The 12921-nt window shown below is 32.8% G+C and overlaps 1 protein-coding gene across 4 annotated transcripts in view; it reads right to left on the minus strand.

The window, feature by feature from the left end:
• Window positions 1-5350: 5350 nt before the first annotated feature.
• Window positions 5351-12921, minus strand: part of LOC145258992 (glycine receptor subunit alphaZ1-like) — a 441610-nt gene continuing 434039 nt past the window's right edge. For all 4 annotated transcript variants that reach the window (XM_080116658.1, XM_080116659.1, XM_080116657.1 and 1 more), the window contains 2 exons: window positions 10877-11250; window positions 5351-8679 (listed from right to left, as the gene is read on the minus strand). In XM_080116658.1, the coding sequence (XP_079972784.1) occupies window positions 8449-8679; window positions 10877-11250 (605 nt within the window). In that variant the 3' untranslated portion in view covers window positions 5351-8448. The remainder of the gene's footprint in view (window positions 8680-10876; window positions 11251-12921) is intronic.

The following is a 12921-nucleotide window of genomic DNA, read 5'->3' on the forward strand; positions in this document are numbered from 1 at the left end:
AAACTATTCTTTCTCCCTCTGTGTACATAAAACCAGACAGAACTTCCATGAAAAAAGTTTCTTCCCAAGAACTGTTCACTTGTGGAACATGTTACAATGGTAATGTTTCCCTGCAGGTTATGACATGGTTGTTTTCAAGCCCAATGTCCATTCCAGGTCCCTGCTTCCCCAACAGTACTGACGTGCAGAAGTTCAAGTGTAATGTGAACCGACATCTTGCTGCCCAAATCCCTACATAGTACCCCAGTAGTTGTTGCCCCTGATAGTAGCCCCCTACACCAAAGTGGCAATTTGCCTTGTTTGGGGTGAAAATGTATATATATATATATATATATATATATATATATATATATATTCTGTAGAATGAATCATACTTCGAAATTCTTTCATATTCTCTCATCCAACTGAAAATTTCACTAACCTTTAATCTTGAGTGGCTTTTGGCCTTGATAGTATATAAAAATATATTTTCTTCGTTTACGTGACATACCATTAAAGCAATGAAAGGATCAAGCAGTTTCATAGTGATCTAACCATCAAACACTATTCAAGACTACAAAGCATTTGTCTGAGCTTTTGATCTTTTATTAATTTAAAAGAGAGTGTGTCGCCATTTTTTTGTTTCTTTTTAAAATTCACATATAAATATTTCAAAGATTACACTTTGATCGCTCATCCTAATAAACATCAGGGTTCATCTTTTTCATAAGGTGGAAATTAATAAATTTGAATATGAAAAAAAATGTACTTGTTATTTATGTGTATATGTTATTTATATGTATATGGTTTCTTTTTTTGAAAATATCATTGTGACCTTGCAATACATGTAGCTTAGGAGAAGGGGGGGGGAGCTATAAAGTATTAATCCAGTTCTCGAAGTTTAGAAGACTCAAGCAAGTATTTTCTTTGTGTTCAAACAATCAAAAATAAAAACAAAAACAAAACAAAAAAGAACAATAAGCAAAACATATCTATTATATTAATTATGTTCCTATTTACAATGCCTCCCCACGGGACAGAGTTAGACACCAGGGTCGTTTTTTAACGTGGAGAGAAGGAACAAAAATTAAAATTGTCTCAGTCGTGAAGGATTTCTCCTCCACTGACAGAGAACAAGAAATTGAAGTGCAGCATCTGAAGAACAGATACTACACTTTGATCTTGTCCCGAAGGCCAAAATTTGGTTGTATTTATTTGCTTCCCCACCAAAGCAAATTAGGCACAAGGCCGTTTTTAATGTGAGGTAAAAACCAGTTCCACTAAAAGTAGGCAAAAAGGGGACACTCTGGTTACCAAAAATAATAATTGTCCCAGTATAGAGGGTTTCCTCTCTATTGACTGGCACAAATTATCTTTAGTGCAGCATCTGCAGAACAGATACTACACTTTGATCTTGGCCCGAAGGCCAACTGAAGTAACAAGAGAAATATATATTAAAAAATATCTTAAATGTTTTTTTTTTTTATCATTTTTGTAATACTTTATATAAGCACTCACTTTAATATAAGTAATAAAAAATGATTTAGAACAATCATCACTTTAAAAAACATAGTTTGGGTTTACAACATGTTAACCTTTTTTGTAGGTCATTTAATGCTGAAACACAATGAAGAAAAACTATTCTTACACATAGCTATGGAGGGAAAAGTGGAGGTTCATACCTTTAAAAAAATTTTTTTATTATTATTACAATTTCACTCCAAAAAAAGGCACAGTGCCACTTTTGATGTAAGGTGCTACTATTGGGGACATAAGTTGCAGAAGTACTATGTAGGGAGTTGAGCATCTAGATATCTGTTCACATTACGTTTGAACTTCTGCATGTCAGTACAATTGGGAAAGCAGGAGCCCGGAAGGGAGTTCCAAAGTCTAGCAGTTCTGGGGAAGAAACTACTAGAGTAAAAGATCTAGGGATCTCTGCTGTGTAGGGGTGGGGCATGTAAACAGTGTCGGATTAGTACGCGGTCACCACATGTCTTGTACCTTTAATGGTCTCTTGTTTAACACCAAGAAAAAAAATCCAAACGATTTAGAAGAATTTTTTGGTAAAAAGTTGGTTCACTTCTAGAACTTATTCCAAACTGACATTTTATTCTTAGAAATTACAAAAACATCTTGAAATTGCAAGTGTATAATGTTTGTTAAGGGTAGTCTTAGTTTTTTTCTATGTTGTTAAGACACTCAAGATGAGAACAGTAGTTTGAATAATCCAAATAATACAAATTATCTGCTTCCCAAATGTTGTTGAACACGACTTAAAAAAAAATAAAAACAATATTACTCCCTTTTTTATTATTTACATTGTTTTCTCCGAACTATTGTCCTCATCAATGTTTATGCCAGGTGCGCTTTTGTGGCAAGATTTTCTATTCTCATCTCCCATATGGTGAGAAATTGAGAAACGAGCCTATCTCTTATTGACAGGGCTTTCTCGTGCCTTTAAAACACTCTATAGTGATATCTTTTTCGTGTTTAAAAAAAAAAAAAAGATTATGGTCAATTATCTGTGTACGTTGACGTATCTTTGAACGTTTTATTTCTAACCTCTTCCATGGTTACGTGGATTCTTTCCGGGATGGTCATTTGGAACATTTTTTTTACAACCTGGAGTATTTTCGTTCTATCCATGAAGCTAAATTTACTAGCCCGAGATATTTTGTTCATTCATAACTTTTATTTTCTACAAGTGTTACATGATAAGGGCTGCCCCTTTTTCATATAAGTATAAAAATAGAGAGATTTAGTTAAAATGAAAATGAAATAGCATAGACGAAATTCGAACCTCGTAAATTAGGTTTAGAAATAGATTACGAGAAAGAATTAGAAAATGGAATGTAAAACAAACGATTGTTTAACTTAGAGATAAAATAGTTTCAAGAAAAGAATGTGCACTGTCAATTTTGTTATGAAAATTCAATTGAAATAATGCAGCTACAAGATAATTTAATAAACATGTTTTTAACATATTGGAAATATAGGTTACTGAGAATATAGGTTAAAATTCCTTTTGTAAAAAAAGGAAAAGTTTTGGACACGCATGTCCAGAACACGTGAAAGAAGACACATGTTTTAACATGTGTATGACGTCATGGAAATAGAAAGTTCTAGATATAGTTAGAAAAATTTAGAGTTTAGTAAGGAGAAACTGGGGAGAAACAGAGAGAGAGTTCAAGGAAACAGACGATAGTCTGGAGTTTGATTCGAACGTCTAGAAGCGAGACGGTCACTTTTGAGACTTAATATGTGAAGCTTGGAATTCTTGATGACGAAAACCACGGCCGGTCGTGAGAAGAAATAAACCCATCATGTGTTTTTATAAACGTCGTCTTTGTGTTGTGACTCAACCAAAAGGTAAAGTGGAAATTGTTATATATGTCTTATGTATATCATGTGGTTTAAAATGTCATTACATACACATCTTACATACACGTCTCGACATTTACATATCGACAATGTGAACTCTACATCTCATATCTACACTAAGACTGTCCGAACACTATCTCCTCACTCAAAGAGCTTCCTTCTATTACATCTCTAAGTACGAACATTTGATATATATGAATCTTCATAACATGAACAATCTCTTACAACAACATCTCTCTTACACATCCCTCCTTAAGACTCTCTTACTAACACTGCACTTTAATAAGACTCTTTTAATAAGAAAATATAACACAAGTTTCCAGAACTTTTATTTTGTGCAGTGTGATAAGTGTCACTCTGTTATTTTTCTTATGTTTATTTATATTATACAATCTACCTTTTTTAGTAATTAAGGTGTGTTTCAATTACTAGTGTTTGATATTTAGACAGTTTGTGCCAAGAAATCATTTTGACAAAAGTATACACCTGGTCATAAATGTAAGAAACAACAAATAATTATCAAATGTACCAAAAGGTCATTTGAATAAAAATTATGACCCTGACATAAGAACCTGCGTAAAAAAAGGAACATTTATGAATTGTTTAAAAAAAAAAAAAAAGACAAGTTAAATGTATACTGTTTGAAGGGTCATTTTCGGCAAAAGGTTACACAGGTGTAATCAAAGTTAGGTCAATCTAGTGAAACGATAATGGACGAATAAAACACTCTTGTTGAATTCCCACATGTGAATCTCCCGAACATCCAACCATCTATAATGGTCACCGAGAATATAGATATATTGTTATATTTTTAAATATCAGCGCTGTCATTCTTTTAAACGCAGTAGAAATACAACACTATTTTCGAAACATAAAATACTTTTTCACGAGTTTATTTTTGTATTGTGTTCAAAATTGCAAATTGAAACGGATGAGAAAAAAACAACTTTTTTTTTTAATTGAATGTTAATGATTTCATATGAAAGTAAAATTTCATTTAATAAATCTGATGCTGTGAGAAATATAATATATAATCTTTTGTCACTAATGGGTAATCGCTTAGCAATGGCCTGGTAAACGACTCAAGAATAAGGGTTAAAGATATCGTAGGTTGGATGATGAGTGCTTACAAGTGAGGATTGGAAACAACCGTGGAATCAGCAAACGATTTCTCAAGATAAATTTATTATTCAAAATGGATTAGTCAACAAATATTTGTATACATTAGACTTGACGATGACCCTGTTTTAGTCATCAGGAAATCAGCTTCATGGTACTTTGGTCATAGAAGTTCGGCTAGGTCTTCGGTACAGAGAGAGAGAGAGAGCGAGAGAGAGAGAGAGAGAGAGAGAGAGAGAGGGGGAGGAAAGTTTTCTGTTGTGGCTGTTTCTAGGCGAGTTCTTGCTGTGAATGCCTTATGGGAAAAGAGCGAGAAGTTATATATATATATATATATATATATATATATATATATATATATATATATATATATATATATATATATATATATATATATATATGGGGGAGGGGTAATGTCTATGCCGAGAATATTAAAGATAATAATCAGGACAAATAGTTTTCAAACCCATATAATTTTCAAATAATGTTATAAAAATATTTTAAAATTTACTTAATCAAGCATAAATGGAATAATTAAGCAAATAAAAATACCTGCCTTGTTTTGGATATGTACTTTAAGAGAATTATGAAAGGGAAGTGATTAAACCAATGAACATTCAAACAAAAAATTTCTCCAAATTTAGACTTTTTAACAATGACACAATATTTTTCTCACCAGCTGAAGTACCCGGCTATGCCGCTTTCTTTTCTTCTTCTTTTTTTTTTTTTTAACTTTTGTTGAATTTTATAGAACGGTTAGGAATTAAGAATGTGATTTTTCCGGATTAACCCTTATACGTCATACTACTCGTAAAAAGGAAATAAAGAAAACAGTACAAATGTTTATTATCTACTTACCTGTTAGGTTAAAAAAAAAAAAAAAAAAAAAACAGTTCACCAAAAATTATACAAATTCATCCAGTATTTTGATTAAAAATAAATAAATCAAATTTTATCGGTGGAAGCTGGTGGCTGCTATTTTCGGCATTATAAATATCACTGAACAAGGGACGTAACTTCAAGCAAGAAAAGAGTCAACAAAGTCTCTCCCTCTATCTCCATGTTAAGAATGGCTTTCTAAAATTACACAGGGATTTGTTTTTATTCTAAAGACAAATATTGGATGAATTTACAAAAATTTTAGTGTAGGTTTTTTTTTACCTAACAGGTAAGTACACAATTGTTTTGGGGATTCACCTATGCACTAAAAATGAACTCCTCCAAACTATAACTTTCGTAGTCCGCCATCTTGGCAGTACTTACTGCGACGGTTGCTCTTTTGCATATGCTGTTTTTTTTGTTTCAATATATTTTACCTTTTCTAACTCATCTCCATGTCCGTGTTTTCCTTAGTGACCCTTTCAAGACCACAGTAATAATAATACTTTTTTTTTTTTTTTTGCAATGTTGTTTTTTACAATATAATCTGGGGAAGTACTGTTAAGAACATTTATTAAATATTTTCATCCATATTTTTATTTAAAAAAGAATGCCAAGTTTATTATGATGATCGTTATCGGCTAAGAAAAAGCTGGAACGCTATAGTAAAAAAAAAAAAAAAAAAAAAATACGCAATTATTTAGTGTGGGATTCTTCGAACCCGTATATGGCGACAAATATTAGAACTGAAGGTGTTAGGTGAACACTTCAGTCACAAGGTAACCAATCTACCGAAAATATTTTGTCTTCCGGACTACTAAAATGAGTTTGCCGTATGGATATTTTACCTCTGTACATAAAATAGATTAATTGTGATAAGGTAAATAAAGAAACGTAATATAATTTTTTTTTAAATTCTTATTAATGTAAAGAATATATTACTTAACATTTATCGAATATTTTTCATCGATCTTAATTTTTTTTTAAATGGTTAAATATTTTCTCTTCAAAGTAAATGATATGTCAAATATGTACAATTATTTGATGTGGTTGTTTCGGAAATGCTAAAAAAAATGGCAACGCTTTTAAAAAAAAGTGTTATTAAAAAATACATAAAACAAAATTTTATTTTTTTACTTCCACAGAATTTAAACCGAACCGTTTCACACACGCGCGTGCGCGCACACACACGCACACTGATCACACTATCACACTATAACAACTACAATAATAAATGATTAAAGAATAATTCGCCTCCATCGGCCGTGATGAAATAATAAAGTTATTTAACTACCAATTCATAAACGATTATTATGCACTATCATTAAATCTTTTCAGTTAATCTTTGATCCCGGGCAACGTTGGGACACGGACAGCTAGTTTTGAATAACGTTGTGATAGATTAGATATCGCAAAGTGATTCTTACGAAGGCTAAAACGAAAAATGGCCTTAATTGCTTACACCCTTTCTTTCTCTGCTTCGATGGAATTCTCTTTCCTTCTCACCCCACAAAGATATTAAATCAAAGAATTTTACACATATGGAAATATTTTTGAACCTCAAAAAATAACACCTTGATGCAAAAAGTTGTTAGCTCTAGAAATTGAGGTGGAAAGCAAATTCCAACGAAGCGAGAAGGAAAGAGTGTAAGCAATTAAGGATATCTTCATTTTAGCGTTCATAAGGCATCACTTCGCAAAGTCTAATCTACAACAATAAATAAAAAAATTTTTTTAAATCGACCAATTCTGACGTACATAGTTTGGTTCAGAGGTTGACGATTTAACTGTGATGCCGCAACACGCATACACATATATAGACACTTTTTCCTTATAAAGAGAAAGATATGAATATTTACGTCATGTTCCAGGCGATTGTTTACGCCACACTCTGAATGAGTGTCTGTTGATTTTAGGATAAATGTTAAAAAGGAATAGTTCATACGATTTCAGTGTGTAAGGAGCATCAAGGTATACAAATAATCAACAACCATCATATTTAAATGCAGGACACACGTGAATCGTACTTAAGTGAATTATACAAAGGATTGTGGATTGGTTGTTTTACGGCATATCAACCCTTTTCGGGTTATTTAATGCCGAATCCAGTTATTTTGAAGAAAATTTTTTTAATAGAATATATTTTTTTTTTCAAGTCGGTTTCTATTTAACCCATAGTTGGAACCCTAACAGGCACTACCACTCTGGGTCAGAGTGGACTTGGGAGCAATGGCAATTAAAGGGTGGCTCCACACTCCCCAAAGCCTGCAAGCTGGGGCCTCACCATCGGATATAGTTTAAGGTCATATCCAATACCCATACACAGGAAGAAGGGGAGTAAATGTACTAAAAAAATATCAACGTTGATAACGTACTAGTGAAAAAAAAAACAACCATGTAAATATTGAATTTTCATTCAAATAATACAGGCAAAAAACATTTTTTTGAAATATTTTTTTAAAAGAAAATTCGATTAATCATGTCACCTTTACAATATGAACGATGGTAAAAAAAACAACTGTTCTTATTTAGAATTCAACCTAATAAAAAAAATACAGAAAATACAGAAAAATCTTTATGATGTATGTACCACTCAGAGAACGAATATGTCATATTCCAAAAATCACGTTCATTGATTTAACTAAGAAAATCAAATTTTATGAGTAAGTAAAAATAGAACTTTCTCACATCGCCATTTTGGAAAAAAATTATACACAAGAGCAGATAAGTCCATAATAATTAATTCAAACTTGCGAGATCAACTTAGTAGTGCTACCGATTTCACACTAGCCACCTTTAAATCGTTTAAAAATGTTGTTTTTTTTTAAATAAAAATAAAACTACTTGATCAATTTACGAGATTGTTTAGAATATGGTATTTTCGTTCCGTAAAACGGGTACGTACATCATAAAGATTTTTCTGTAGTTTTGTTTTGTTTTTTTGTTTTTTTCTTTTTAATTTCTGTTGAATTCTAAAAAAGAACAAAAAAAGCAAACCAAAAGAAAAAAAAGAGGTAAAAAAAAAATCATCATTAAAGATGTTCATGCAATATATTCTAGTTCCGATTCTCCAACGGATTTGGATAATCAGTACGTTTGACCAACCCAGTAGATTATATTAAAAATGATAAAAGCTATTGGGAAGATAATGCGGCAATATCTGTCCAATGTCATAGGAAGTTTTGAGAGTTTACAGCAGGTCAGAACAGTTTTTTGTTTGCCATCAGACACTGTATATTCTGCGACCTCCCTCTCCGGCACCATATTATTCGGTGGACTTTCCTCTGTAGTATTTTTCATTTTCCTCTGGCTTATCAACTACAAAAGAAAAAAACAATGAAAGAAATTTAAAATTGTAATTTTTTTTTTAAGCGGGGAAGGAAGTCGAAACGAGTTATCTCTATTTGCAAAAAGTTGTTTTCTATATAGACCAGAGTTATGGCCTTTGATAAAAAAATTAAAAAAAGAATTGGACACTCTTGATGAAAAAGATAAAGTTTCATGTTGAACATGACCTCATCTTGAATACGAGACTATTGAGAAACTTCCCTACCAACGTATCATCATTATCATCATCATCATGATCACCATCAACATCAGCATCATCAGCAGCAGGGAGGTGACAGTGGCTCAGTGGTTAAAGATACGGATTGACAACCTGAGGGTACCAAGTTAGAATCCAGTTCATTCCACAGAAACACTTTCACTAAGAGATGTTGGCAACCTTCACAGTCTCTCTCTCGTAACTACTCAATGTTATTTTTTTTTTTAGAATATGGTACTTTTTTGTCTTTTTAGACAGAATTCTAACTAGAAAGATAATAAAGAAACGAATGGCAACAATAATCATTCGATTTAGACGAAATAAATGAAAGATATTCAACAATGACAGCAACAGAGAGGTAACAGTAGCTTAACGGTTAACAATACAGACTGACAACCTGGATTGTGTGCTATACATACATGCTATCTGCAATGAAAGAATAACGGTGGCTCAGTGATTAATGACATGGATTGACAACCTGGGTGCGCCACGTTCAAATCCAGTTCATTGCACAGAAACACTTCTACTTATGGATGTTAGCAACCTTCAAAGGTCCCTTCCATAAGTACTTGATATCCTTCTATGGACTGATAAACTGAGTGTGCCAAGTTAGAATCCAGTTTGTTCCAGGGATGCTGGCAACCTTCATGTGGTTCCTCCTGTAAGTACCTGATATCGTCTAGAAATAGAAAGATATCAGGGAAACGAATGCCAACGACATCATCATGAATGATTCTTAACAACAACAAAAATCAGCAGCAGAATCAGGACAGGAACGACGATGATGATGGTATTTTAAAGTGCGTAACCCAATAGTCATAAACGTTAAAAATCTCTTTACATTCTGATAAATAACAATTAGATTAGTTAGATTTTCATTTGAAAGGTTATTTGTTGCATGGTTATATGATTATGTACTGTCTGTCTCTATTAGAAACTATGGAAGCATAAAACATTTACTATTTTGACATTTGATTGCATAAAGTATTGAAAATAAGCTTTACATAATGCTCAAATGTTAAAATAGTAAGCGCATTGTGTTTCCATAGTCTCAGAAAGAGATAATGGAGACACTCATAATAGAAACATTTAATAAATAATAAATTAAAAGAAAAGCATAAGAACAATTTGATTTTGAAGCACACGTAGATTTTATGAATTTATCAATTGAAGTACAGGTCGACCCGAAGGAAATAAAAGCAGTAACTCACTAATCCAAAATAACCATAAAAGAGTACAACCATAGCAATCTATAATACGGTATAAAATCACTAATTCATAAGTATCATGAATGTAATGGAACCTCGGTAATTGAAAAAAATTGTAAATGTTGTAGGACCTCACTAAATCATAAGAATCGTAAGTGTAGTCGAATCACATTTATTCATAAAAGTCATAAATACAGTAAAAGTTTGTTAACTCCTAGGTATCGGAAATGCAGTAAAACCTCACTAATTCCTGAAAATCATAATTACTCTTGCTATTGTGTGACATGGTAGAAGAGGAAGCCTATTGAGACCCTTTAGCGGCGGAATTTTACCTTTGAGATACAAAATAAAAGTACATAAAATCGTCCGTGAACAGATGGATCGACGCATATCATTTGGTTGGATTAATAAATGCGGATGTGTGTTTTTTTTTTAAACCAATCAGAAGCATCTGTGTGAAATTATTATTTGGGATAAACTTCAGAGACTTTTGAACGTATATAAAGGCGAAAATTTAATTGCTCTCAAGTTGAATAGAGACGATCTAAATAAGGTTTTTTTTTTTGTCCTGTGAATATTTTATATCACTTAATAGCCGACTAATCATGAAGTTTGTCTGATTTGAAACAAAAATAAATGGTTCTATATGTCTCAAAAGGAGAGGTTCTGCTTACAACATAAACGGTAAAGCCAATATAAATCATAATAATGTTTCAAAAATTCCTTTAACAGAATTATTTTGTCTTTCTTTATTTTTACTTACCGATATCACAGCTGGTAACTTGGAAGTCTTTTTCGCTGCTGCCTTTCTGGTAAGACAATAGTTGACTAATATGAACTCAACAAGGGCAAAGAATACAAAACTAAGGCAAACGGTCAGCCAAATGTCTAACCCTTTTATATCAGTGGATAAGAATTCTTTGTTTGGGCTGTGCGGCACCAAGTTTGAATTATGTGTAATCAAAGTAAGTAGTGTGATGAGCCCTAGGGATATCCTCGCTGCTGTGGCCTGGTAGTCAACCCAGAACGAAAGCCAGGCGATGATCACAAGAAACGTGCTCGTTAGATAGACAGCCAGAATTCTGAGACTCATTTTCCTTCCTAGGCTGATTTCTGCTTCCAACGAGGAAAATTCGGCTGAAAAAATAAAAAAATATTTCATCATTATATTTATTAGAAAAAGTACAAAATGGTTAACAATCTATAACTCATACACGAACAAACAAAAGAAAAAAACACATAATTTATAGCAAATTAGAATGGAATTTTCCTGTTCCTGTTCCAATAAGACAACTGAATCGTGCAAAGCAGGCATTGAAGTATCTTTCTCCAATTGTTCACTTCAAATTGTGCAGCTGCTATTGTTCAAAAGCAGTATACATTCTTCTGATTTGTCCACAAGAAGTTAAGTACAAATAAAAAAAAGTTTACAGAAACTACAAATAACTGTAAGAATGAAATAGCCGCAGCCAAGAGAGAGCATACCAGGAAACGTATTGAGTCGCAAAAAATTAGGAATTCATGATTTCTTGAAAATTTATAATTGTATGATGAATAATGAAAAATCAACAATTCCCCCAATATCCAATAATCATGAGATCGCTTGCATGACAACCGAGGAGGCTGGCGTACTTGTCCGGCAGTTTACCTCCAACTTCACTTTAGACCCCACAAACCATTCCCTCCCAAATTTCCTCTTGAGACAGAAGGCATACACATAAAACCGAACATCACCTCTTCTTATGCCCGTGAAATCATTAAAAAAAAACCTAGACACTCTAATTAAGAAATGCTCTGCTAAGCTAGCCCTCTACTCTCCAAAAACTTCAACAAATGCCTAGCTGATTCTTGCTTCCGTGATAGCCGGAAAATTGCTTCTGTGGTATCAGTATGCAAAAATTTTGGAGTAAAAACCGACCTGCTTATTTAAGCGCCCCATCAGTCTCCTTACTCTCTTTATAAAAATCTTTGAGTCGTTAATCAATCAAGCATTATTCCACCATCTTAGAAATACTAAACTTCTTTCTGACCAACAGTTTGGATTTAGGTGAGCCTGTTCTACTGTAAATATTTTAACCGTCATTTCTGACAGCATTAATCATGCACTAAATAAAACAGTGGAAACTAGTGCTGCAGCCCTGTATATATCCAAAGCCTTTGACAAGGTTGGGCCTGAAAAGCTCCTTATGAAAATTAAATATGGTATTTCTGGACAAATACTTAACATAATCGGATCATTCCGAGACAAGAGAAAAGCCCAGTTTGTCATCGATCAACGTATGTCTAAATAACAGGTTCAAGGATCAACCCCATTAGCATGCCTGCATTAATAAATGCAGGTATGCCAATGGGGTTGATCCTTGAACCTTTATTATTTTTGATATTCATGAATGATCTCCCTGACAAAATTTTGTATGAGATGGGTATATTTGCTGATGAATCCATGCTCTATAATAAAAACGGATATATATATATATATATATATATATATATATATATATATATATATATATGCGTGTGTGTGTGTGTGTGTGTGTGTGTGTGTGTGTGTGTGTGTGTGTGTGTGTGTGTTCTTTTTCTTCCTTCACTAATACAGCTTTTTACTCCAATTCATATTAAATGTCAGTGTGGTTCTTGGTTCTATTCAAAGACACTGCAAAATGGCGTCTTCTAAAGCTAGAGTCCACGTCAAAGTTTTACTTCTTGGCTTTAAACACGAGATTCATATCCTAGAAGCTGACTTTGCAAACTTTTTATTACTTCGCAAAGTTTGCTACTTGAAATCAAAAATGTTTGAGAATAAATTTT

This window comes from Euprymna scolopes, chromosome 3 (assembly GCF_053919585.1).
Source record: "Euprymna scolopes isolate OS-2025 chromosome 3, ASM5391958v1, whole genome shotgun sequence".
Lineage (NCBI taxonomy): Eukaryota > Metazoa > Mollusca > Cephalopoda > Sepiida > Sepiolidae > Euprymna > Euprymna scolopes.